This window comes from Nansenia antarctica, assembly GCF_963989245.1.
Source record: "Nansenia antarctica genome assembly, chromosome: 10".
NCBI lineage: Eukaryota > Metazoa > Chordata > Actinopteri > Argentiniformes > Microstomatidae > Nansenia > Nansenia antarctica.
Window position 1 is genome coordinate 32,492,807 of NC_137680.1, and position 27,177 is coordinate 32,519,983.

The window sequence follows — 27,177 nt, forward strand, 5'->3', positions numbered from 1 at the left end:
TCAGATCATGGCTCTTATCACCAGCCTCCCCTGGACCTGGTGCAGATAGGCGTTCTGCTCCGCCACCAGGCTCTGATTGGCCAGGGCTTCGTCCTCGCTGTCGAGCGGCTCCTCTTTGACCTTGACGACCCCGCGGAGAGCCTCCGCCAGCTCCCCGGTGGAGCCCCCGCTGCCACTGCTGCTGCTGAGGGTGTGCTCCCCGGTGAAGCCCCCGCTGACACTGCTGCTGCTGAGGGTGTGCTTCCGGATGACGCCACTAGGAGGCAGCCTGTCCTCCTGCATCCTCTCCTCTCTGTTGTGTTCCTCCTCCTCCTCCTCAGACTCCTGCAGGTGTGCGTTCGGCTGACGTAACTGCCCGATAGACTGGGACAGCAGCTGCAAATACATCATCATCGGGACGTTAAAATGAATAGTCAGCAGCAGCCAGATGATTATTCTACAATGAATCTAAAAAGTTGTATTTAGTACACACACGTTTGACCTGGCTAGACCAGAGAGCGCAGCTGTGCTAAGCAGTTAAATGCATCCAACCCAAGGCTTCATATCCCCATGAAGACATTGCAGAATGCATCATTCTCTATCTGACACTGGTAGCAGGCTACCGCAGCCTCTTCATAGAACGTGCGACAGATTTGTGGGACTGCCACTGTTTTCACTGTTTTCAGCTTATTGTTCATTGACAACTAATTCACATTCTAATCATCTAATGAATATTCTGCCATTGTTTGACAGAAAACGGAACAATGTAGCGCACCTTATCAAGGCAGGTGGTAAGACTAACGCTAGCACTAACATTTTGGCTTAATAATGTAGGCCTAGTATAAATATCCCTTCAGCTGAGAATTAGCCTCTGTGTCCTGGTATTAGTCAACGCTTTTTATACCTCGTTCTAAGACCCCTAAGCTACTGTACATTTCCATTAGTAGCCCCTATCGCTGCCTGTGACATGGTACAAAGCCCCCCCTGAGCTTGGAGCCCACGTTGTTGCTACTCAGACATTAATTGGGATGATTCAGAGAGGTCCTTCTCAGTAAACACAGATAGCTCATCCCTGATTACTGGCCATTTATAACCTCCAATTAGAAAGCAGCTCCAGGCAAATCTAATTGACCTGAGTGGTCACAGCGGGGGTTTAGGTGAGGCACAACATCCTTTCCGGATCCTTGATCATAGGACTTGACCACAAATGTACTGACTTGCACAACCCATTTTCTATGAATAGCCTGAAAAGTAGAGCAAACCCATTTGAGTGTCAGCGTTTTGGGGAGGTTTTGTTTAGTAGTTCCTACATTAGGTTATGAGGAAGTTGAACAGGAATGAAGAAAGTGGTGTATCGAATGTCACGTCACGAAGAAAGGTTCAACTGGTTCGTTTCACTTAGTAGTTGGTACTTCTGTGACCTTCCTTCGTCTGCAGTGAGAGTTGCACTTGGTTTGGGGTTCCCAGGACTCTTCCCTCAGAGTTGGCTGGTGCGTTGGGACAGATCAGTGTGTGAGCTCACACAATGCTGCCTTTCACTGTGTCTGTCTGCCACCTCGCTCACTTCCCTCAGCAGAATAATTACACTCGGATGCCGAGGTCACCATGGCCAGCTCACAGAAACACAAATATTGCCACAGAGGAACAAAAGCATGTATTCTGGGCCCTTTTTCCCTTCATTTGAACTTGGCTGAATTGAATTTCACAGGGTTCGCATGCGAACACCGCTGATGCCTTAAGCTATGATAACAGAATTAGTGCAGGGGAAGCATTTCTTCCCTCATTTGAAGTCGGGCAGAAGTTCTTTACTTAGCAGAAATAGCACCAAGGAATTCCAGGGAAGAACAGACAGGCTGGCTCTGTAAACTGGAGCTGCCGCAGATGCCTTTACAAAAGGCTAAATATAGGTCTGCATTTGTGTGTAAAACGATAAGATCAGACTCCCCTGTGGTAAAATCGCACATCAACAAGATCTATCTAAAGTCCCCGATAAGGAATCCAGTACGGTTGCAAAAAAAAGTGCGAAAAGAAAAATCGGAAAAAGTCCAGAAATGTGAGCTCTCCCTCTCTGGTGAATTGAGTCTGTCGGACAAGAACAAGTTACCTTATTGATGTGGATCTGCTGCTGGTATTGTTTCTGCTTCTCCAGGAAGTTCTGGTGTTGCTGCTGGATGACGAGCTGGGCCAGGGTGCTCTGGGGCAGCGGCGCTGACTGGGTCCGGTTCAGGGGCCGGTGCTTGGGCAGTTTGGGCCGGCTGGTCGCGGAGGGACGCTCTTTCATGGCCAGAGGGGAGTGTGGGTGAGGGGGCACGCTGCTCTGGCCTGGAGAGAGGAGAGAGAGAGAGGGCACAACCATTCTAACTTTTGAATGAATGAACCTGAACCCGTACATATGAATTGACTTAGGAGTATGTTATTCATTCTGAAATCATCAATCACCACTAGGGCCTTTCGTGTGAATAAAGCCTTTGTGATATCATGATCTGAAATAGGTTTGTGTTCCATCAGAATACATTTAGACTCCAGTTGAGGCATACAATCTCAGTCTACCAGAGGAGAGAGAGAGAGAGAGAGAGGCAGAGAGAGAGTCTCCAGAGAGAGAGAGAGAGAGAGAATGAGAGAGAGAGAGGCAGAGAGAGAGTCTCCAGAGAGAGAGAGAGAGAGAGAGAGAGACAGGGGCCTCACCAGAGGAGAGGATCTTCTGCTGCCTCATCTGCTCCTTCTGTAGGAGGTGCTGCAGCAGGGCCTGGTGGCTGGGGCTGACCTTGGGCTCCAGGGCTGTGTGCAGGGGCACGGGCCCCAGGGCGGTGTGCAGGGGCACGGGCCCCAGGAGCTGGGAGGGCAGGCCGTGCCTGATGGCCGTCATACCCCCCCCCTCTCCAGCCTTCTCCTTCAACACCATGTGAGCCTGAGAGGGACATGATTAAAACTCTTATTAATGGGAGGAAAAGAAAGAGGGAGAGAGAGAGGCAGAGTGAGAGAATGAGAAAGAGAGAGAGACAGAGAGAGAGAGAGAGAGAGAGAGAGAGAGAATGAGAGAGAGAGAGAAAGAGAGAGAGAGAGAGAAAGAGAGAGAGAGAGAGAAAGAGAGAGAGAGAGAGAAAGAGAGCCTGAGTGGGACATTTTAGAACTCTTATTAATAATAATCATATTTTTATTTGCCATGCTCTAGGCACAAGGGTCAGCTGTAACTCGGCGGTCCCTGGAGCGATTAGGGGTTAAGAGCCTTGCTCAAGGGCACGTGCAGATGTGGATCGAACCACACACAAGTTTTCTTCACGACAGATTGCGCCACGGTAGATAATCTGAGCATCATTTCAATGGCTTTGGAGCATTTGACGGACGCGCTCTCACAGGAATGTGTCGGTGAGGGAAAGAAATGATGTCTCTGAGTTCTCTGGAGCTGCACTGGAGCAGGCGACCACTCTGACTTTTTTAAAAGCTTTTGATGAATGAGGTAATAGAGAGAGATAAGGGCCCTGCCTGACACCAGACACTTAAGCACAATATTTATCTTAGAGGGTATAAAATCATCTAGGGCTGGAGGTCGCTGCCCTGGGGCTGTGTTCCAACATCCAGACAGCCACTGACAGCCAGTCTTTCAACAGGAAGCATACACACAACCACTGAGCTGGGAGCTCAAACCAAACATGATGTGTTTTCCAGTGAAAACAACATTCATAATAATAAAGTGGATAAAATCATTAGGGAATATATTCAATAATAATAATAATATAATATATTCAATATATTCATAAAGGCTTATGATAATAATAATAATAATTCATTATATTTATATAGCGCTTTTCCGAGGCTCAAAGACGCTGATGTTAAAACGTTTATAACTGTGACACTGCTGGTTCATAGAACGGATCCCTAGATGTTGTTATGTGACACAGTCTGATCATTCGGTCCGCATGTCGGCAACCGATCAAAATATTCAGACTTTTCTTTTGAAACACGGAACTACGTTTCAACGTTGTTGAGAATCACAACACAAACTCGCTAGTCAAGCCAAAATACTGCAAAGCAAAGGATGCGGTGAGTAATCCCCACTGCTACCTAGTTAACTAGAACACTACTTTACATTGTTACCAGGCTCACAAAACAAGCTGTGTTAGTTGACTAGCGACGTGTCGTTGATTTTCAACAAGTCCGATCATTACATTGGATCCCGACATGAGGACCAAAGCATTAGAGTGTGTCACAACATGTGGGAGAGTGTACTAGATAGGCTAATCTACAGCACAGTATGGCGAGACCAACGATGTGATACCTGCCTACCTAGACAATGCACCTCTGTGTATTACAACTGTGATTGTACGTAGAGGGTTCTAGAGAGTTCCGCCAGGGCGGCGTGGCCCGGCTGTACTCACAGTGAGGGGTGCGGCGGCGGCGGAGAGGCCCAGGGTGATGTTGGGTAAGGAGGGAGACGTATACAGGCTCAGCATGGACACGGAGTCCTCCGGACGGAATAACCTCGGCTGGGACGGCCAGCGCTGGGGAAAAGAAAGAAGGAGAGAGAGAGAGAGGCAGAGAGAGAGAGAAAGAGAGAGAATGAGAAAGAGAGAGAGAGGGAGAGAGAAAGAGAGAGAGAGAGAGAGAGAATGAGAGAGAGAAAGAGAGAGAATGAGAGAGAGAGAAAGAGAGAGAGAGAGAGAGGCAGAGAGAGAGAGGCAGAGAGAGAGAGAGAAACAGAGAATTTAGAAATTCCCACTATGGACCATTTCAAACAGCAACAAGAGCGCAGCAATAAACTTTAATGCGGTAAGACGAATAATGTCCCTGCTCACAGTACTGCAGAAAAAGCACATGTTTTTATGACGGACGATTAAAAAAGGACTGGCGTTAAAAGGTCATCTTGAGCCTCATGGAAATCTTCCTTTTGAAGACAACACGGCTCACTATCGTTAAAGGCATCCCCAAGTCCTCGATTACCCCGTCTCAATCCCCGCTCCCCAGTCCCCAACTCCAGGCTATAATCTCCTAGAGAACATCAGCACCACTAGGGCACACTTCCTGTACCCAGCAGTGAAGACTACCAGCATGTGGTTCTAGAACAACCATGTTTATCCTTCCAAACCCCCCACCAGCGCTCAGTGACCTGTATGTGGATATCCGGTCCATATTTGACCCGAGGGACCAGTTCCTTCTGAAAAAGGATACCTAATGTAACGGTGGACAAACACAACTTTGCTTTCCCAACAGAGGTGAGGGTCCTTACGGGGCTAAGCCCCCCAGGATCCCCAGCCAAGTGGATTTCATGAGAGTCTCCAGCTTGGTTTCCGATACAATAGCAATCCTTGTGTGTTTATGTTGTTAACACGTGGGTGTCTTTGGCTACCAGCGCCTGGGATATCAATTAAACTCAACAGTTCCCCCCCCCCCCCCCCCCCCCCCCCCCCCCCACACCCCCACACACACACACACACACACACACCCCGACGTCTGGGCCGGCTCTCTCCCTCCCCGTGTCACTAGAGGTCCCTGGGAGTGTAAACAGCGATGGTTAAGAACAACACAGCTGCTCTGTTAAAGATTGTCCAGAGATTTGTCATATCTGCCACCCTTATAATGGTGTGCTTTGTGTGGAGCGCTAGGTCCCGGGGGAGATGTGGTCGGTGAACTGAGCCATGAATCTATAGGGGGAAACGCCTCAGAAGAACCTCCCGGCGCACAGGGGGCTGCTGCCAACTCAGGAACACCAGCACCATGACAAGCCAAGGGAACCATGGAGCCGGCTCCAGATTATCGAGCGTAGAAACACAGCCCGATGACTCGAGTACACGTGCGGTCTACTCTATGTCTCGGGGAGCATTTAAGGGGCGTACGCTAATGATACGAGGTTTAGTACGATCTATTTTAACCCCCAGAAATAATATTGTCAATGCCGTGTAGGTATATTATCGCACATCGTCCTTTTGCAAGAAGGAGACTGGTCGTTGTAGTAAAGAGGGCTGATGGGGTGAGCAGGGGAGCTCTTTATTGTCAGTGTGGGGAGCCGTTTCCACTGGACTGTGAAAGGCAGAAGGCTTATAGACAGAGTGGACAACTGGGTGTTTTCATAGGTGCACACAGGCGGGGTGGACAAACACCAGATTGAGCCATGACATAAGAAGTTAGGTTTTCACCGCTCAAATGATTTGTGTACATCCAACATATCAAACTGAGGGACCTTTTTGTGTGTGTAATGACCACATTCTTTGGCCTCCAACAGCTCTGTCTGAGCACTGTGAGTAGTATAGTGGATGGAGGAAGGATTTGAGAGTGTTGTGGGTTCTTACCTCCGTCTTTGTGGTGGTGGGTAGAGAGGAGGGGCCGTTCTCAGCCCCCAGGGCACTGGAGGCCCCGATGGGAGAGCTGGGGCCAGAACCAGGGGCACTGCTAGTGGGTGTGGAGTCTGAGGAGAAGAGAGGAGTCAAAGATATAGTATACACACACACACACACCTGGGTTTCCGTTAACCGGCAATTGCCGGTCTTTGTCCGGTAACATTTGGTGAAGTCCGACAAATTGAAAAGTCGTCGGACATATTGTCCGGTGAAAATAATTCCCTTTGAATACAATTCGCTAAAGCTGGCTGGGTGCGTTCGTAAACACGCTCTGGAAATCCGATCAGCACTCGCGGAACGCCTCTCGTCCAATCGAACGACTCGGTCGCTCTGTGACATCGAAGCCAGCGTGCGCTCCGGCGCTCTCAGAGCGTGTTTACGAACGCACCCCTAGAAGTTTCCAGCCAGCTAGCTGAAGCTGCTACACACACCAGAGCCATGGCGACCGAACGGCAAGTTAAACAACATACTATAAAAGTGACATTGTTTTACTCATTACTCATACGTTTCTTTTTTAATTTATTTAATTTATTTTATTTTAGCAGTTTCCCCGAAAGTTAAGTGTTTGTTTTTATATCACTATTTGCACTTCTGGTTAGATGCTAAACTGCATTTTGTTGTCTGGTACTTGTACTCTGCAATGACAATAAAGTTGAATCTCACCTAATCTAATCTAATCTAATCTAAAATAATCTAAAATAATCCCATCACTATTACTCCCTATTTTCATCAGTGTTTCAATCCTTGAATCTGTGATGGAAATCAAGCAAAGCCACTTCAAGTCTCCCCACCACTGACAGCGCTGGGTGTGCCTTTCCTTACACTCTCGGTTATTCCCTGTGGATTTAAAAAAACGGTGTTTTGGTTTCTATAATGTGGTCTATTCTCAGTGTTGACGAGCAACTCAGGGGGCTTTGAGATGGCTAACAGCTAATTAAAGGAGTAATTCCACTCAAAAGGGTAGAAGTAAGCTGACTGTCTGTCTGTCTGTCTGTCTGTCTATCTGTCTGTCTGTCTGCCTGTCTGTCTGTCTGTCTGTCTGTCTGTCTGTCTGTCTGTCTGTCTCTCTGTCAGTGTGCTGGACTACCTATGACTTCCATGGTACCTGGGAACGCGTTGTCGGAGAGAAACGCCCTCTGTACAAAGGACCTACTGACCAAAATCCCTGTTCCCCGTAGCCTACATGCTTGCACTGTTACTGTTCAATAAAATGTTATACATCTAGACATTGTGGTATTTCTTTATATACGTATCCCAGACTGCCTATCAATTGTTTCTCAATAAACAGTTATGTTCTTCCCATTGTCATACTCCCGAGCTAAACGAAATGCCTTCCCAACCAGCGAGACTTATAGAAATGACGTTGTTTTATTGATTTAAAAAAAAAAGGGTAAAACTGTAAAGAGAAAATAGAAAACTCACATTAATCCCAAACAATTTAACAAACTTCAGTTAACGTAATGTGGAGTCCGTTCATTGATCGATGCTGTCTGTTCAGTTCCCAGTGAGGCGCCCGTTCAGCGCTGGACCCGTTCAGCGCTGGATTTGACGCATGGCATAGCGCGCATGCGTCAAATCATGTTATATTATTATATATTATATAGCTCGCATCTAATCGTATCGGATGAGAAATAGACATTAAATGGCATATATAGGCCGCTACACAACAGTAATCACCGCGACAAACATTAGATTTGGAGGAAAAAAATATATGATTTTGGGAAAAATTTTTTTTATTATATTTTAATATGATGACCGGAATATATCACGTTTGTCCGGTAAATCGAATTCTTCCCGGACACGATGTCCGACGGCAAATTTTTCTAACGGAAACCCTGACACACACACACACACACAGAGCAGCAGACTCATTACACCATAACGTCCTTATGGATGCATAATTACAACGATCTCTCACAACTGCCATGATAATTATTGTGTTATCACATTGCCGATTTAGCGCCAGATATGCTAATGAATTATATAATTCTCTTAAAAAATAAAAATAAAAGCTTTTCGACCACTTAGGACAGACATTCTTCTTTGTGATATCTCGCGAGCTCACAAGCATACCCATCGCAAATGTGTCTAAAAAAAGAAAAAGAAGACTAAAATCCACCCTGCGATGCGTACCCATGAGCTCCAGGGCCCTCTTCTTGTAAGGAGTCATGACGTTGGCGTCTTTCCTCTTCAGCAGCGGGCTGCTCCTCCTCTCCGCCACTTTCTGCTTCAGTCTGGACCGCACCTTTAGGTTGGGCTCTGAGGCTGTGGGGGGGGGGGGGGAGACACAACCACAGGTTGTAGGGAAGCATCAAGTCATCCATAATGGTTGGTGGTCTCTTATCATTGATAAAGAAGGCAGCTGAACATCCACTCAAGAACTTGTTTAATCCTCAATGAATTGTTTATTTCCTGTGATTACAGTACAACGTGGTCTCTACGCTATGATATCATTAAACATATCGTTTTATAAAGCACTGACTAGGATCAAATCGCAGATACGCTTAGCTGCGACGTGGTAGGAATGGAGGAATACCCCAAACAAGGTCAAAATGTTCCAGAAAGGTTTGTCGGTTTATTTGGAAATAGAGGTGGTTCTGGGGCCTTCAAAAATGACACGATTTCAAATCCGCAGACGTCCCAAGCTGTTTGCAGGGATGAAATGAGTCAAGATTGGGCCCATTTCCACCTCATCTGGACTAAATTAGGTTGAGCAACACACAAGGCTCTAAGTGAAAAGGTCCGCTACCTGCCGCCCTGGTGACCACAAGCCTGATACAGTAGCAGCAGTTAAACTAACACAAGAACATGGCAGATGTTTCAGGAGCTCCCCACACCCCACCCCTCCTAATGCAAAACAGAGATACCCAAACACACACTCCCCCAACGCACTCCACACACACACACACACACACACACACACACACGGCCCCATGTTAAACTAATCCAGACAGCTTCCGTGCGAAATAAATATTAAATCTAAAGGTTTGAGAGGAACTTCACGAGGAGGGACGAAGCATATCAAAGAAAGACACGTTGAATGTCCGTCCTGTCAATATTGTACTTCAAAATCAACAGAGTGTGAATGAGTCCATGGAGAGAGTTTAGTGGACATGATGGAATGGTTGTTGTTTCTGGGTGTTTCTGAGGCTTGTTCCTATGGAGGTTTAAGGCCAGTGTTCCCTCCAGGGCAGGCAGGGAGACAGGGCAGGCAGGGAGACAGGGCAGGCAGGGAGACAGGGCAGGCAGGGAGACAGGGCAGGCAGGGAGACAGGGCAGGCAGGGAGACAGGGCAGGCAGGGAGACAGGGCAGGCGGGGAGACAGGGCAGGCAGGGAGACAGGGCAGGCAGGGAGACAGGGCAGGCAGGGAGACAGGGCAGGCGGGAAGACAGGGCAGGCAGGGAGACCTCCAGCTCCCTGTAGCCATGATGGAACTCCCCAGCCTAACTAGACTCATACCCAGAGACTCAGGGAGGTTCACCTCCAAGTAGTGGAGCACCACGAAGGTTCTAGAAACCTGGACAATGTAGATCTTCCTTATAGAAGAACCACTGTGGTTCAATTATTCAGTCCATCATGTCAATTATTGAAAAGGCGTCCTCTGCGTCCTCTGTGTGTGCATCATACAGTATATGTGTTTAGGAGGTGAGGGCTATGGTGTACAGGGGGGGGGGGGGGGGGGGGAGAGACTCAGCCAGATGCTTCTATTTCCGACAACTGTGAAATGCAGCAGCCCACCCCGCTCCTAGGCAGCGACACCGTATAGGTCTGTAATCCCGTGACTGTGGGGTAGAGTGAGAGAGAGAGAGAGAGAGAGAGAGAGGGAGAAAGGGGTGAGGGAGAGATAGACGGAAAGAGAGAAAGCGCCGCAGGGAGTCGCATGAATCCGCTTCACGCCCCGTTGCCCTGATTGCTTTCTATTTATATCCCGCCGCTCGCCACCGAGCTCCGCATCCCGATCGGTCGCCACGGGAACGCGAGACAGCAGCAGCAGCAGCAGCGGCAGGGAGACGGGGACTTGGTCACAGAGAGAGGGTCTCCGTGGAAAAAAAGAACGCTACCCACAAGGCAACAGGAGTGAGAGCCATCTCTGACTAGAAGGCTCTCACGTCCAGCACCTGGGTCGTCTCAGTCATCGCTGACAAGCTGCCCACCGCTGTCTCACCCAACTAAAACACATCATTATTATGCATGAGCCAGGAGGTTGACCAGTGGCCATCAATCAATCGCCTTATTACATGTGAAAAGTAGCGCTGCAGGGCTTGGGAGGGTTTCCGCAAACTGAATGTGTTAGGCTATCTCTCCACTTGTTGCAGAATGTGAACTCTGCGTGTCAGCGCGGTGCCTCTCTGCATTAGTGACTTGACCAAGACAAGGCCAGGTGGCCACGCTCGCGGCTCTCATGTTATGTTAGCAACGCTGCTGTTTGCACAGTATGCAACATGCACAGTATGCAACATGCACAGTATGCAACATGTACTGTTGTTAGCTTTAGCGTTGTTAGCGTTTTCCTTGTACAGCACAGTGCTGTACAAGGAAAACGCTAAAGCTAACAACAGTACATGTTGCATACTGTGCATGTTGCATACTGTGCTGGATTCTGTGTATGGGTGAAAGTCTGTGTTAGGTTGTTAGTGTGTGACGGGCTTGTATTAGGGGGATACAGTGTTTGTAAAAAATATGGACTGGCTAAAAACAGGAGAGCACGCCAACTTCCTGTTGTCAGAGAAATCAACACTTATTGAAATAAGCACGGATGTCCGCCTCACAGCGAGGTCTACCTTGGTCCGAGGCCTTTAAATATCCTCTGGTTAAGAAAGCGTCTGAAATCCTCTCCACTGCACCTGCTGCTGGTCGCACACGTTTGGTAAGTGGGTCAAAACCAGGGGGGGGAGGGGGTGGGTGTAGCACCTCTCTGCCACTAAGCTGGGTCTATTCTTGCCACAGGCGATCACGTGCCCTCCGCCCAGTCTATTCTAGTCCCTGGACGTGGCACAGAGGATAACATGGCAAGTAAACAAGTTTATCATGTGAAGGTCTTTAAACTGCTTTTTTTGAGGGTGAGCGCTACAGAGTCAAGGACACAGCGACCGCTCTGTGAAAGGACAATCACTGTTACACCAATGTTGTTGTGATTAAATGGCCTTATAAGGTTGGATTTTTTTAAGAGAAGCATTTGCAACACTTACGCGTTTCCTGCTGAAATAGCCTTCTCTTTAAATGTGTGGCAGGTCATGAATGTAAGAGATAGAGGTACAGAACGATCGGTTGAGGACGCAGGCATGCTTAGTCAAACATAAGTCAGACAGATAATCAGACACAGAGACTGCACTTTGTTTCTGAACACTAGAGACCAACAGTTTCTAAAAGGTGTCAGTCTGTGAATGCACAATAGTGCATGAAGCCTATTCCCAGGGCAATACAAATGCAAAACAAATACATCAAAGTCATTTCATTGTCATGAGGAGCATGCTTGAACATTTTTTAAACAGGCTTTCAGAACTGCCATAACAGAACTGCCATAACAGGACTTCAAGGCCTCTGTTGTTATGAAACAAAAAGGGCTGGTGTTGACTAAATAATGGTTCTGTACGGGTCCAGTATATATACAGTAGATGTTATTGATGTTATGACTTATTCAACAGTCTTCAACCCGGCGGCTTAAGTGTGGCCAGTGACCAGTTTTAAAGCATCTCATTAAAGTGAAGCCTCAAGTTTCACCTGAACAAATGTAATTCCCCAAAAAGAAGGTGTTAGGCCCTCAGGCCAAACTAAGCACTAGGGAGTCTAACAATGTGACGTGCAAGTCACCTCCACTTTGTTTTTCAAGGGCTATCTTCGCTTAAATAAACAGTGCTGTCTAAATTCACTCTGCTGGCTATGACCCTCTCCAGCTCGGTGACACCTGTCAGTCAGCCGTCAGGACAGACAGAGGGTCCAGGAACAACACTACCTTTGTGTCCCTCTGGCGTGCCAGCCTCTCAGAGGGCTTTAATGAAGACAGACAGGAAGTGGGGGAAGGGCCCTTTGCACAGGAAATGACCACATATAGATTCTGGAATCCAAAGGGCAGGAAATGTTTTGGTAGGGGTTTTATCAATGCATTGGATTGACTCTCAGAGAGAGGGAGATATCTGGAAATGCTTCAAGTAAGATCATAAGAATCCTAATTCCTTTTTTGGAAAATATAGAAAATATAGTTTATTAAATATAGAGAAGATCTTTTGGGAAGACTCTTCGCGAAAGTAAACATAATGCTAAAACATTGCTGGTGATACTTTGCCTCTTGAGATAAATTCAAATTAAATTCCTGGAACCCTCTTATTTTGGGAGGCCAATCCTTTACCAACTGGTTATTTGGACTTCGAGGCCACTCCTTACCTCCTAGGTTTATAGGCATGTTTCCAGAGAGGGAGATTGAGAGAGAGAGAGAGAGAGAGAGAGAGAGAGAGAGAGAGAGAGAGAGAGAGAGAGAGAGAGAGAGAGATACAGTAGGTAGCATTTCCCTGTGCAGGAGTAAATGTGCAAAGAGAGAAACTCAATAAACAGAATCTTTCATGTGCCTCTCCAGTGCTTATTTTACCCAGGCAGCCATAATGACCAGAAATTAGTTTACAGTTATATCCCAAAGTACTATATAATTCCTATTGCCTGATCTCTACATTGTGTATATACACATGCCAGACCCTGCGGTTAAGTAATTAAACAGGTAGAACTGTTTACCACCGTAATTCAAACAGACATAACGGGGAAGGAATGGAATGTCATTGCTGTGACCTCACAGCAGAATTATGAACAGTTTGAGTTTGGCAAGCACTTGTGTGCCTGAGCAAAACCTAAAGGGAGGTATAATTCTTATTTATACAGGCCTCCCATGACGATTCTGCAAGCTTTAAATGAACAAACCTGAACTGTTTGTCGGTGAGAAGTTGTGTGTTTTCAAGATAGTTAGCGAAGCTTGTGACTCAAGAGAAATTAAGCCCAGTTAAGTATTCCATTTACTGTGAGACTGTTAAAGGTCCACAGAGGCTCAGATCTGTGTGGGTTTCATAACACAATGAGGAGGGATTTGGCTTCTTTTAAAGAATAGCAAGGCATTTCTTTGTGAATGCAAGTGGGGGAAATAACACTGGTAAATCTGAAAGCATCAAATTATTAATAAATTAACTCCCACATATTTTGCATTTGTGGTTTAAACTGGCCTGTATTTAGTATTTTTGCTATAATAATAATAATAATAGTAATAATAATAATAATAATAACCTTTATTTGTATAACACTTTTCCTGCAAACGTTGCAGCTCAAAGTGCTTTGAAGATGTCATGATGCTTGAAGGGTCATATAGGAGGGAAAGATAACTTACTAACTTAGTACTTTGGCATACCTCACCCATGATTTGAGTAAGAGGTTTGCCTGAAGGGGTAAGAGGCAGGGGGCATGGCTCTGGGTCAAAGGTCATGATGTGCCTAACTGATTTCATTAGCAGGTCATCAGCAACCGCCAGGAAATGCTTCATGGACACACACATACCCCTTGACTGACAGAGGTCATGCCACATTAATTGTATTATAACAACCCATTCATGGAAGGTCATTGTAACAATCTATACAGGGCTTGACTGGTTCAGGAAAACATCTCCCACATCCACATTCTGTCCAACTGGGTTGAAATGTAATGTGAGGTGAGTGAGAGGCAGTGAGAGGCAGTGTGTGAGGTGAGTGAGAGGCAGTGTCCTGTAGTTAAAAAAATAATAATAAAAAAAATAAACTGCTCATTGTGAGCCGAGCCTTTCCAGATGATTTGAGTGTGGCGGATCTGTGTGAAGGATTATTTGATTGTGTGTGTGTGTGTGTGTGTGTGTGTGTGTGTGTGTGTGCGTATGTGTGTGTGTGTGTGTGTGTGTGTGTGTGTGTGTGTGTGTGTGTGTGTGCGTATGTGTGTGTGTGCGTATGTGTGTGTGTGTGTGTGTGCGTGTGTGTGTCTGTGCGTACGTGTGTGTGTGTGTGTGTGTGTGCGTGTGTGTATGTGTATGTGTATGTGTGTGTGTGTTTGTATGTGTGCGTATGTGCGTGTGCGTGCGTGCGTCCGTGTGTGATGGGGTTATGGGCGTACCTGTCTTCCTCAGGGGGAAGTCGTCCTTGCCGTCCTGGGGAGAGGGGAGGGTGTACTGGCAGGAGGGGCTCATCCCACCCAGAGGAGAACAGCTCTGGTCCAGAGACGTGTGGTGGGACGACCTGGAGCACCGCAAACACAACCACCGTCAACCTCAAACACAACCACTGTCAACCTCAAACAAGACCTTGACAAGCCGTGGTCTAGACTCCTCATTGCTCATCTTGTGAGAAAACAAGTGGAAACGTAGTTGTTTAATTTGATTGACTGGTCGCCCCAACCAGCACGTTCTTAGTGACGAGGGTAAGTACTTACGTGTACCAGAGCTTGGGGTGGTGGATGAGGGCGTGCGTGGCTCCGCTGAGGGAGGAGGGGTCCTTGGCTGATTTGCTTAACAGAAACTCTTGGAGTTTCAGCTTCACCTCGTTACTGGCCACCGCACCTGTGAGACCAGGGGTCAGAGCCAGAGGGAGGGGGGTTACCCTAGGGGCTTAGTGGCAGTGTTACCCTAGGACTCACGGCTAGTGTTTAAGGATCAAAATCTAGAGGCTACATACATTGTACTGCTTTTTTTCTCAGGTTACCAAACATTCATAATGCTATAATGTTCTTACTTTAATCGGATAACTCTTAGAATGACTCGGAACTGGAACACAAATAAACATAATTCGACAACTCCAGTAAATGTAGTGTAGGGCAGACTATCTAGCATAGAATTGATCTTTCTGATGATCTACATCTAATGCAGGAACATCTCCCCCTAGTGGGCAAAGCGTATGTGACAGCGGGGCAGGCAGAGTCTATTTGGAGCGACTCCAGGGCGGAGGAAAGCTTGTTTCCCCATTAGCAGTCAATCTCAAACGGTAGCCGACACAGTGTGTGTGTGTGTGTGTAGAATACTGCCAGGATCTACTGGAGGCTTCCAACAACACAGTGTCATTATGATATGCCACAGTATCCACTAAAGCTTGCAACATAAAGACTATTGTTTTTTGTTGATTTGTATATTGGGATAATTTAGCCACAGATATGTATATAAATAAATTCCTCAAAAAAAGTTCAGAAACATTATTTCGGTCGATTATTCCTCCCCTTTAATAATACCAATTGGTATTGTATTCTATATCGTTGGAAAGCCTGATTATTCACCTTCACAACGAGGTACGAGTAGGTAACGAGTGGATAGTGAGTTGGACTTGTGATCAGAAGGTTGTGAGTTAAAATCCCGCCTGAAGCCACACCACTACTAGTGTGCCCTTGAGTAAGGCACTTAGCCCTCAGTTACTCCAGGGGGAATGTCCCTGTAATTCGTAATTGTAAATCGCTTTGGATTAAAAGCGTCTGCTATGGCAAAATTATTAATTATTATTAGGTACAACTTGTAAGGATGATGAATTCGTGGAATGAGCAACACAGCTAACCGTGTGGGTAGTGGCCCAAAAGAATGTGCCAAAATCCCCTTCAATATTCTTCTGTTGGTATATTTTTGAGGAGCTTTTATATATATATATATAGCACCAACAGTCTAACCCAGATGGTTATTACGTTGTACAACAGTCAGACATCAACTCCAGTACCACACACACGGCTTTTCAGAACCAGTCATGGCCATCACTTGTTTGTAAGAGACTGTTTATGTTTTCTAGATTTTAAATATATCCAATAAATAAGTTGGAAATACTGCATTCATATGAAAAATTGAATAATTGAAGACTCCTAAGATCCACCTTCTGCGTATGAATGAATAGGCTAACAGAACCAAATGCATAATAATAGAATAATAATACATACAGTATATAAAGGCTCCAGTTGGGTTGGTTTGTTCACAGTGTCAGGTGATATCTCAGTGACAGGGTTCTGTGTCTGTCGCGTGTGTGTGTGTGTGTGTGTGTGTGTGTGTGTGTGTGTGTGTGTGTGTGAGAGTGGTCAGTTGGCGGTGACTTGGCGTTGCGGTGAGACGGCAGTAGTGAGACAGAGGTAGTGAGACAGCGGTAGTGAGACAGCGGTAGTGGCAGTGAGACAGCGGTAGGGGTAGGTAGGTGGTGGTAGTGAGCTCTTACTCTCCCGGGGGCGCTCCTTGCCCCTGAGGCTCAGGCTGAGGACGTGCTGCTCTCTCCTGTGCCTCTCCAGCTCTGCCTTCTCCTGCTGCTGCTGCTGCTGCTGCTGGCTCTGCTCCAGGCGCCGCTCCTGCTCCACCAGGTCCTGCTGCTGCTTCATCGTCTGCAGCTCCTGCTGGAGCTGAGACACGTGGCACACACACACACACACACACACACGCACACACTCAGTCAGCACACGGAGTAGTAGAGAGACACCGCGTCGCTAATCCAAGCAGCTAGGCTAAGGTTACCGAGTCGCTAGGCTTTCTGTTGGTTAGATGTGGCACTAAGTAGACTAGTTGTTGTTGTTGTTGTTGTTGTTGTTGTTTCTTATTGGACAGGTTTGTGCTACTGTCATCGCTCAGCCTGTGTCTGTGAGGTGCTGTGTGTGCGTGTGTGTGTGTGTGCGTGTGTGTGTGTGTGTGTGTGTGTGTGTGTGTGTGTGTGTGCGTGCGTGCGTGCGTGTGTGCGTGCGCATGTGCGTGCGTGTATGTGTGTGTGTGTGTGTGTGTGTGTGTGTGTGTGTGCATGCGCGTGCGTGTGTGTGTGTGTGTGTGTGCGGTTCTGACCTTGAGGTGCTCCTGCAGCTGGGCCTGGTGCTGGCGGGTCAGGTTCTCGTGCTGCTTCTGGAACTGGCTGATGAGCAGCTGCTTCTGGATCTGCTGCTGCTTCTGGATGAGGAGCAGCTCCTGCTGCAGCTGCCGCTCCCACAGCCCCGGGTCCGAGCCGGGCCCCAGCATCCTCGGGTCCGTGCGCAGGTCCAACGGAGACACCACCGTCTCTACAGCCAACGGCTCCTGTTTAATATCCACTAAGGAGAGAGAGGGGGGAAAAAAGAGAATGTTTAATATGGGGCCAATAGAAAAAAATTGTAAAAACACATTTTCATGTTATTATTTATTTTATTTTGTTTTTTTTTTGTCATACAAGTGTACCTGCAACATATCGGTCATTAGTGACTTTGCGATCCCATTACTGAACATGTTGTCCAAACAATATTCTACGCTGATCGTTACATGAGTGTCTGATCGTTACATGAGTGTCTGAGAGAGCCGCAGGGGGAAGAGGAGAGGCTAGGGTTCTATGGGAGGACCGCGTTTGGGAACTGTGCCAGCTGAAACCAGGGAGAGAGACAGGAACCAGAGAAGAGGAACACAGCCTTCTCTCTCCGTCTCTCCTGTGATCCGTGGAAAGCCACAATTATATTCCTTGTTTCTATAAACAAACACTGGATCACATCCGCACACAGGGAGCCCACCGGGGGCAGCTCTACGGAGGCTCCATGGAGGCCTGGCACGCCATGTTGAAACGGTCATTGAAAGTATTTACATAAAAGTCTTGTCTGTTCACTGTTGCGTAAATAAATCAAAAGGGACTTTACGTCACCGGCATGCATCATGTAGACATCTCTAGTTCCCATCAAAAATTAAAGCAACAAAAAGGTTTGGGATTTTTAGAACCCTTTGTGTTCCAGTCATTTACTACATTTACATTTTTGGCATTTAACAGACGACCTTTATCCAGAGCGACTTCCAACAAATACATTTGTCTAAGTAAGTGACTCATCTATCCATCAGTCATCTCAAGAAAAAGTAATCTCTGATTGGGCCAGAGGCCATTGGCAGCCATAAATGCTAGAAGAAGGAAGAATTATGACTATTATTTATTTATTTATTCTTTACAGTATAGAAACTGTACTGGGGGGGGTCGAGGAGATGGAGAGGTTTCAGGAGGGACAGTTAAGGTGTAGTCTGAAGGGATGGGTCTTCTGTCTACGGCGGAAGACAGGGAGTGACTCTGCAGTCCTGACAGCAGTGGGAAGCTTGTTCCACCAGCGGGGCGCCAGGACGGTGAAACGTCGTGACCGGGTAGCGTGACTGCTGCTTCCCCGTAGAGGCGGTGGTGCCAGTCGGCCAGCAGAGGTGGAGGAGCGGAGTGAACGGCCAGGTGTTTGGGAGCTGACCATTGCTTGCCGCCTGGTAGGCGAGCACCAGGATCTAGAGTCTGATGCAAGCTGCTACTGGGAGCCTGTGAAGGGTGCGAAGGAGAGGAGGGTAACATGGAAGAATTTGGGGACCAAACACCAGACGAGGGGCAGCATTCTGGATGAGCTGCAGAGGTCTGATGGTGGAGGCCTTCTTCTAGCCCGGCCAGGGTTGTGTTTGCTCTGTTTCTCCAGTGTAAAAAAAAAAAAAAAACCTAGGTTTAGAAGAAGGTGATAGAAGAAGGTTTTTCCTTCTATCAATGGCCCCGGGCCTGAGCTAGATTACTCTTCCTGCTACGACTGGTGGATTGATGATTCACTTGCTTAGTATTCAAATGTATTGATTGTAAGTCGCTTTGGAATAAGGCGTCTGCTAAATGCCAAACATTTAAAAATGTAAAGGTGTTGCAGTAGTCAAGGCGGGAGATGACCAGTGTCTGGACCAAGAGTTGAGCTGCTTCTCGGGTGAGGAATGGACGTATCCTTCTGATGTTGTCCACTGTTGCAGTCCACTCCCACTCCTCTGAGAAACCATCCAGCGCAGTCTCTCCACACCCGCGCAAATTGCCTTTATCTTTCTCAACCTGTTCCCCATTATAGATAATAGCTAGGTACAGAATGAGAGGGCCTCCTCTAGGTGTACAGGTTCTATGTATAGACTATACCACAGAGGAAATCAATAGGCACTTTAGACCATAGAGGACAAGGCTACTCCATCTTCTGCCCTGTGGAGAATAGCTAACCATGCTACTGTATCGTGCCCCTCACTACAGGTTATGAATTACAGCAATGTTTCTTTCACTGCGAACCATAACTCTTCTGTCCGTTCTACCATGATAATAATAAGAACAACTATTGTTACCTAACGTGACGTTTATCTGTTGCTATGATTTTTCTTTGAAAACATTCCTGTTAATGCTCATCGAGTGACGTAACGTTTCAGAGAATAGTACATATTGTACAAGACCTTATGACGTCCCTTCCATTTTTAGACTGAAAGACAAATATTTAAAAACCTTGCTTAAAATACCAAAGGCTGAGGGGAGATGTATTGACTGCATTCATTGCCTTCATCTTCTCATGGGACACATTTTGGGGGGAGAAATAACAGGCAGTGTTACAACACCACCTGTTCCTATGGAGACTGAAACTGTACAATGTACAATGTACATGGTCATATTATGACCAAAGCTTTTACTAGCCCAGTCACACATGTAAACCCCATAAACCAATTCCTCTTAAAATGCCTGGTCAGAGTTGAAACTTTCTATATCAGGTACCCATTTACAACATACCTTTCCTGTTCTCTGATAATGTTAAACATATCAGCCGCTCATTTGTTTGTTACGCAGCCTGTTTTTCATTGCCACCGTAGCCACGTCTGTGTGCGGCGGTGGGGATTATAAATAGAAACATAAAAGCAAGTGGCGCAATCCAGGCCTATGACAACCCCCACACCCTATCCACCACCCGAACTTGCTGCCATGGTAACGCTGGCGACATAATTATCCCCTTCCTGCAGATATTGCGTCTCACTGCATGTCGTCTCCTTCTTACAGTATCTATGTGACATCCTATTATATCATCCTTTTAGGGTCTTATGTAAGGCGTGAGTTACCAAGACAAAAATATTCTACGCACACTTGCCATAAAATACAACCACAGAGAATCTATTCGTTGGATAGACCGTTTCTTATCTTTGAGACACACTCAAGGGGACTCCTCTCTAGTCTGTACCTCTCTGTATTTCTCTTCTTCTCTCTTTCTGTCTCTCTCTCTCTCCTTCCCTCTCTCTCTCTCTTTCTCTCTCTCCCTCTCTCTCTCTCCCTCCCTCTCTCTCTCTCTCTCTCTCCTTCTCTCGCTCTCTCTCTCTCCTTCCCTCTCTCTCTCTCTCTCTCTCCTTCCCTCTCTCTCTCTCTCTCCCTCCCTCTCTCTCTCTCTCCCTCCCTCTCTCTCTCTCTCCCTCCCTCCCTCTCTCTCTCTCTCTCTCTCCTTCCCTCTCTCTCTCTCTCTCCCTCCCTCTCTCTCTCTCTCTCTCTCTCCTTCCCTCTCTCTCTCCTTCCATCTCTCTCTCTGTCTGCGTTCTAAAAACAGCTCCATTTAAATGACAGAGCGAAGCTTCTCCGCACAGGCAGAAGCGTCGGGCACCTGTAGCACGGACCTTCCTCTAGTGACAGGGAATATTCATCTTAGCTTGTAAGTACTTGACAAAGGAGTCTTTTGTAGCACACACAGGCACTGTTCCAGGAGCGCTGGTGAACCTGTGAACCGATGAAAGGCTCTGTGAGTCAGACAGACCCAGTGCTGCTGCTGCTGCTCTAATGGCACTAAAAATAGCATCAAAAACACCTGCTTGCCGGGAGAATCCGCCACTGTGATATCTAATTAATCTCATATTTCATTCTGTACACTGGCTGTGTCTGGCGTTAAGAAGCTCCACTTTGATCCAGTGCACCCAGCCGAGCCACATCAGAACTGTAGGAGACATTGTATGCCTTTAAGCTTCAGGGTGGAGGGTGAGGGCATAAAAGCCATTTTTGACAGCGCAGGGTAGTTCAGATCGACTGTTGAGAAACCTCAGAACAGCCTGTCGTTCTTCTATTCAACGACCTAAGGTCTCTGCATAGGCTGCATAGGCTGCATAGGCTACGTATGTTTAGGTATGTTAGGCTACGTATGTTTAGCATAGGCTACGTATGTTTAGGGGAAAATTATGTTCCGTTCCTTTGCAATAATGAGGGTAGACATTGTTTAACCTTAAGTGAAGTTCTCGTTTCTACCCATAAACATGGACGTTTATGCTTCTTATCAACATCATGTTCTTCTGTTTACATGAAGTGCAGACACTGTATACAGATACGCACACCAAACCAAGGAGAGGATAGAGTGTGCAATCTTTATGCAGAACACCCATTTAATCAACCAGTATTACAAGGTATCGTTAAAATAGGCCTGCAACTGCCCTATGTTTAGATGAGATTTACCATCAATTCTTCTGAAACCTGCTTTTGATCTGCTGCACAGACACAAGCTATTGGCTAAATATAAAAGCTTTTTTCTGAGCAAGGTCTTAATATAGACAATGTGTGAAAGACTGTCACACTTGTGAGGCCGCCTGCTTAATTTAACACGCGCAAAAAAAAAGAAAGAAAAAACGCCCTGTTGCATTTACGTAGCCATTGGGTGGCTTCGTTCACTGTGAAGGGACAACTTCTTTAGCTTTCAATGATCCAATATTCCTGCAACTGATTGGAACCCTGATGATACGTATGCCTTTGCCAGTTTCCTAGAGTGAAAGTGAGTACTCTCTCCTGATTGGTGGAGAGTGCTTGGAGATGTCACTAGGGCGCTGGTAAACAAGAGATTTATGAATGACAGGTCCCAATTTGTTTTTAGCACCAGGGAGTGACAAGCACCCTGCCCCCCATGCCCAAATTCCTCCCCCCTGGAGGGCCTGCCAAGGGGGGGATAGGGTGACTCATGGGCGATGACCACACTCCCTCCACACCACCACACTGCTGCTGTCCCCAAAGTGTTTATTTCTATAACAGATCTGTCTCTCATTAGCCATGATGGCGGTTAGAGTGACGATCACAGCCTTAATTTGAGATGTCGGATGGATGTCTTTTTATACCTCCACCGGCCACATTAACAGACTTCCCACACAGCAGAGAGAAGACACGTGACTACAGAAGGAGAAGAGAAGGAGAGGTGCATTCTTTTGTTGGCTGTTTTTTCTCTTAATAATAACTGTTTGGAATACAGAACCTCTTTCAGTCCCCTACTGCTCTCACGTTGCTTGTTGCTGTGTTCCGTCATTTGCATACAGCGGTTCTGGTTGATTCTAGATCAGCCTGAGTGCAGAGCAGACCATGTCATCACCCACCATGACACCAACTAGACACATTTCCCTCAAGGTTCGTTAACATTTTTAAATTTATTTTATCATTATGATAGCACTTGACTGGCTAAAATAACAAAAGCATTACTGGAAAAACTCATTCATGACAGATAAGGGTAAGGAACCTAAATGATCATCAGACATTTATTGATTTGGTTTTTTTCGTTTTTTTTCATTTGCCATGTGGATAATCACTTTAGGGAATTGTTCCAACCGTATCACATAGAATCCAAAATGTCTCACAAAAGTGAAATAATAACAGAAAACCAAGGGGAATTTCTTTGGATGATTTAACAATATAATAAATTAAATTCAACAAGCCAAAATGAACACAACACGTCTACACAACAAAAACACATTCTGATCACAACCGAGTCTTCTGCACCTTTAAACTCTGTTTCTGTATTTATAGAAACCCAAAGATGCAGAAGATGTTTCAGGGCAGAAATAGACTGATGCTTGGGCTTGCAATGTGGTGCTGGATCTCTCATTAAGTGCCTTGTTATTTTGGGCAGCTGGCATGTCTAAAGCAGGAAACAGGCCTTTATTTTAAGTCTAAGGCTTGTCCTTGCAGCTCAGCCAGAGCTCTGGTTTGCAGGCTATCTGCATCTAACAAAGACAGTCGCACCACAAACCACTATGGCCCATTCCCCAAGTGGGCCTTAATATCCACCTCTAAAAAACTCACTAACATACTTGTCATAACTCAACAGAAATCATACAATAGCTACTACACAAAGAGGAAGACATGCAGGTCAATAGTATTGACACATTACATCTACCACAGGTTGCAAAAGAGTAGTCAAGTCTAGACGATATAACACAGCTGTATGTTGTGATTGGATAAACATTAATGGAACGTACTGTAATCAGCAGACAGGTCACACAGGTTAGAAACAAGCAGACTTTGAATCAAATGCCTTTGTTTCACTGTCTACTGCTGTGCTATATTCCCAGGTGAAGTACAGAGACAAGTCTGGCGGAGGGGGAGTCAGAGGAGGAGAGCAAAACCATGGAGCATCGCCGTTCTTATATGGAGATGGTAGAAGTAGTACACTATGTCAGGATATTTCTGGAAAATTAATTAGATTATCTTATGTAAGAAAAAGAAAAACAATGATAACCAATTATCTTTGTAAAAACAACATAATATGAAAAGACATATGGTCTCTTAGAAATTTAACATAAACCATGGCCGCATGGCTTCCTTTTATCTGGATGTTAATATCAGGACACTATTTGTCATGATATTCCTGGAGAATTAATTTGATTGTGACGTTACGCAAAAGAAGAAACTGAAAAATTTAGATAACCAATTATCTTTCTAAAAACATCACCCAAAATGTTCATTTGATCTCATTTGGATCTAAATATAGAGTAAACAAGAAGCTGTAGGATACTGCACTGAACAATATGGTTATTGTTCATAACCAGGTTAGGCTTGTGGATGACGCGCATCAAAACTGCAATATTCAACAATTGTTTTATAGTTCAAGAGAGACACATTTGAATGCAGCAGTGGCACACACAAAAAAATCCTAATCTCATTCCCCATTGATGCTCTTTGTTGACGAACAGAGGAGATGGCATTGGAACAGGAGGACATGATGGATGTGGAAATGTTTGTCTTTTGTTGCTGTGCCGTGTTGCTGTATTCATCATGATAATTAGCTTTTCTCTCTCTCTCTGTGAGAGCCGGTTTGAGGACTTTGTTGTTGCCCTAGAACTTGAATGCCACTGCTACAATACCTAGGCCATCTAAGCTGAATCGAATAAAGACCTATCTGAACTCATTCAGCTGAAATAGAACTCAGCTGAGATGAGTAGGATGTTTGATGAAGTGTCAGTTGAAGTGGTCTGTTGGAGAAAGAAATGTTCTGTCGGTACTCACAGCTGGCCATGATGACAACTAAACCGCAGAATATCACGAAATGTCTTCATAATACTGTAACACGTTCTATAGATATGATGTCATTGGAGTATTCTTGATCTTAAATGTTGGCTGGAGGTCTTCAGACCCTGTCCTTGTGAGGGGGCACAGGTATGCTTTGTAGACAACAGCGTCGTGCCTCCTCTGCACACAGTGCTATAGGCATAACGGCTAGAATAGAACGGTGAACAACTGATACAGAATAAAAGTACACATACTAAATAGGTAACTGACAGCATTCACTAGGAATATCTCCTCCGAAGCGCTGTTATATATCAGGAGCATACTGAGACGCAATGAAGCGCTGTTATATATCAGGAGCATACTGACTGAGACGCAATGACAACGGCAAAGCGTCTAATCTTAGCTGGCTAATGCCATAAGCTGAAAATAACACACCTAAGAATAGCTGACCCACAGAATAAGCAAGAAGCCTGAATTCAAGCACTTAAAATATATCTGTTGTGTGGCAGATCATGTTGGAAGAAAAACCTGCTCTAAAAGCCTAATCTTCTCACGCATGTCCCTGACCTGACGTGTATATTGACTGAGGAGCAGAATGTGTCATCCTACTACCTTATTCCCCTCATCTCCTCTTGTTCAGCCGACCGCCACAGGGATAATGTGTCCCTGTGTCTTTCAGCTCGCCTGTACTCATGCTTAAAACCACAAACTGTTTTGTGGTTAGCGAAACATCTTTCTTTCTGGTTTGTTTATGAATGAATGGTCTTTATTGTCATTAATACAGTACAGGTACCATACAACGAAATTTGGGAGGGGGGGCTCCCCTGGTGCTAGGATTTTTTTTTATACTAAAAACAAGAAGGGAAAAGAGCTGGTTTACATAAATTAGCAGTATGATGTACAGTATAAAAGACCTGTCTTCCATGAAATAGTCAACAAGAATCATATTATCTACTCAATTTGTGTCCCTAAAGTGATACATATGGGGGATGAGTTTGAATTGTGAATAATTCAAGCATCATTTTCTCTATTCACAAGTTAGTAGAGAGAGACCGTTGAGAAATCACTGCCCAGAATAATCTCCTGGTATTCCACTTACTGCTAACAATACACTGTACATGACTCAATGTGTGCGTTCTCATTTCACACGCTGCCCAGCAACCCTCCTGACATTGACACTTTCTCAGAACACAATGCCGTTACCCCCTCAGAGGGCATGAGCCAACTGGATTTTATGAATAACCACAAGTCCCCAAAAAAATCAGAGAATAGTAGAGTGACTCATCTCGAAGTCAATACAGTAAACAGGCATTACTCATACTGATGTCAGCTCTGTACCCTTTCATTAAATGCTCAGGTCCAAAATAGAATATGTCATTGTCTGTGGGAAATATCCACACAAGATAACCTTTTTGATGTTCTCTCTATATTTTCGTCATGGTATTTCCTGTTATCTCAAAAGTGCAGACTGACATGGAAGCTCTCAAAACACAACATCCCTTTTATGTTTTCATGCTCTTTAAATGTCACAATGACTTAAACAAATGATGATAATAATAAATGTACCGTTGCTATGCAGCAGAGAATAACATACATACTCACATACAGTAACTTAACCAGCAAGATATACAGTATTTGCTCTCTTTAAAGTCTCTTATGACACGCGTCTGCGTAACTTAATTCAGAACACCAGCAAAATGAGCTTGAATACATGAAGTGAATAGAAGGAAGTCTCTATCCATTACAACACTGTAAAACCATGCAGCCACATCACGAGAGTAAATACCTGGATACAGAGAGCAGTGCTTGATCGCAAGGCGTTGCTGTGCTGAGAAGTTTGAAAGCCCTCTTTCACAGAGGGAGAGAGAGAGACTGGGAGAGACCGGAGAGTCGAGAGAATGACACTGAGGGAGGGAGGGAGAGTGAAAGAGAGAGAGAGAGAGAGAGAGAGAGAGAGAGAGGGGGGGGAGGAAGAGGGAGACAGAGGGTTGGAGATATAGGGAGGGAGAGCAACACACCGAGAGATCAAGAGATATAGGGAGAAAGAGAAGGGGAAAAGAGATGCCAAAAAAGAGAGAGAGCTATAAAAGAGAGCTAGATCCCTTTAGGAGGTGAACCACGGCTCTGGTTCTGGTCACCTGAGTTGTTCACGTTGTGCATCTCGTGTTGGATGAGGGGCCGCTGGTGTCCGACCAGCCCGGCGTCTGTTGTTGTGGAGAAACTCGACTCGCCCTCGTAAATCGTCTGCAGCATACTCCACTCAGCTCGCAGGTCTCATCGCACGCCTTGTGCTTCCTGTCACCACAGAGCCAGCCCTCCTCAGCCACTCAGGGGAGAGACGGGGAAGACGACAGCAGCAACAGCGACGCTCTCCCTTCCTCTGCCTCCCCTCGGCTCTGTGGGAGAACACTCTCCCTGTAACGCAGTCCACTCCCCACACACTCCACTGTCCACCGCCTCAGTCAAGTCACTATTCAACAGAGAGAAGATGAACTCCTGCTTCCCTGCTGTTACTCCTTGCCTTGTAACACCAAGCTGCTACCCTTTTATTCCCCTTATCCCTTAACGCTTCTCTCTCTCTCTCTCTCTCTTTCTCTCTCTCACTCACTCACTCACTCACTCACTCGCACAACCCATCTGTCTTCGCTTCCTCTTTCAGTAGAAAATGTCTGAGCTGAGAGAGAGCCTTTCCCAGTTGGAGTGAAGTGTTGAGCTGCTGGTGAGAGAGAGAGAGCCGTGTGCTGTTTACTGAGTGAGTACTTCTCTGAGGCAGTAATGCTAGCCTAGAGAGGGTGCAAGCTTCATTTGCATGTGAATCAACAACAGCGGGGCCCACAGGTGACAGAAATAGAACAATGGCCAGCCCTGGCTAAAA

At 46.0% G+C, this 27,177-nt stretch overlaps 1 protein-coding gene across 1 annotated transcript; it reads right to left on the reverse strand.

The window, feature by feature from the left end:
- On the reverse strand, nucleotides 1–26,555 carry hdac9b (histone deacetylase 9b; the record flags this gene model as incomplete). The annotated part of the gene is made up of 11 exons (XM_080541337.1): nucleotides 1–375; nucleotides 2,084–2,301; nucleotides 2,665–2,887; nucleotides 4,356–4,478; nucleotides 6,264–6,379; nucleotides 8,445–8,576; nucleotides 14,425–14,546; nucleotides 14,740–14,866; nucleotides 16,485–16,662; nucleotides 17,093–17,334; nucleotides 26,441–26,555. 11 exons carry the CDS (start codon nucleotides 26,553–26,555, stop codon nucleotides 1–3), a joined length of 1,971 nt encoding a protein of 656 aa, XP_080397463.1.
- Nucleotides 26,556–27,177: the final 622 nt, after the last annotated feature.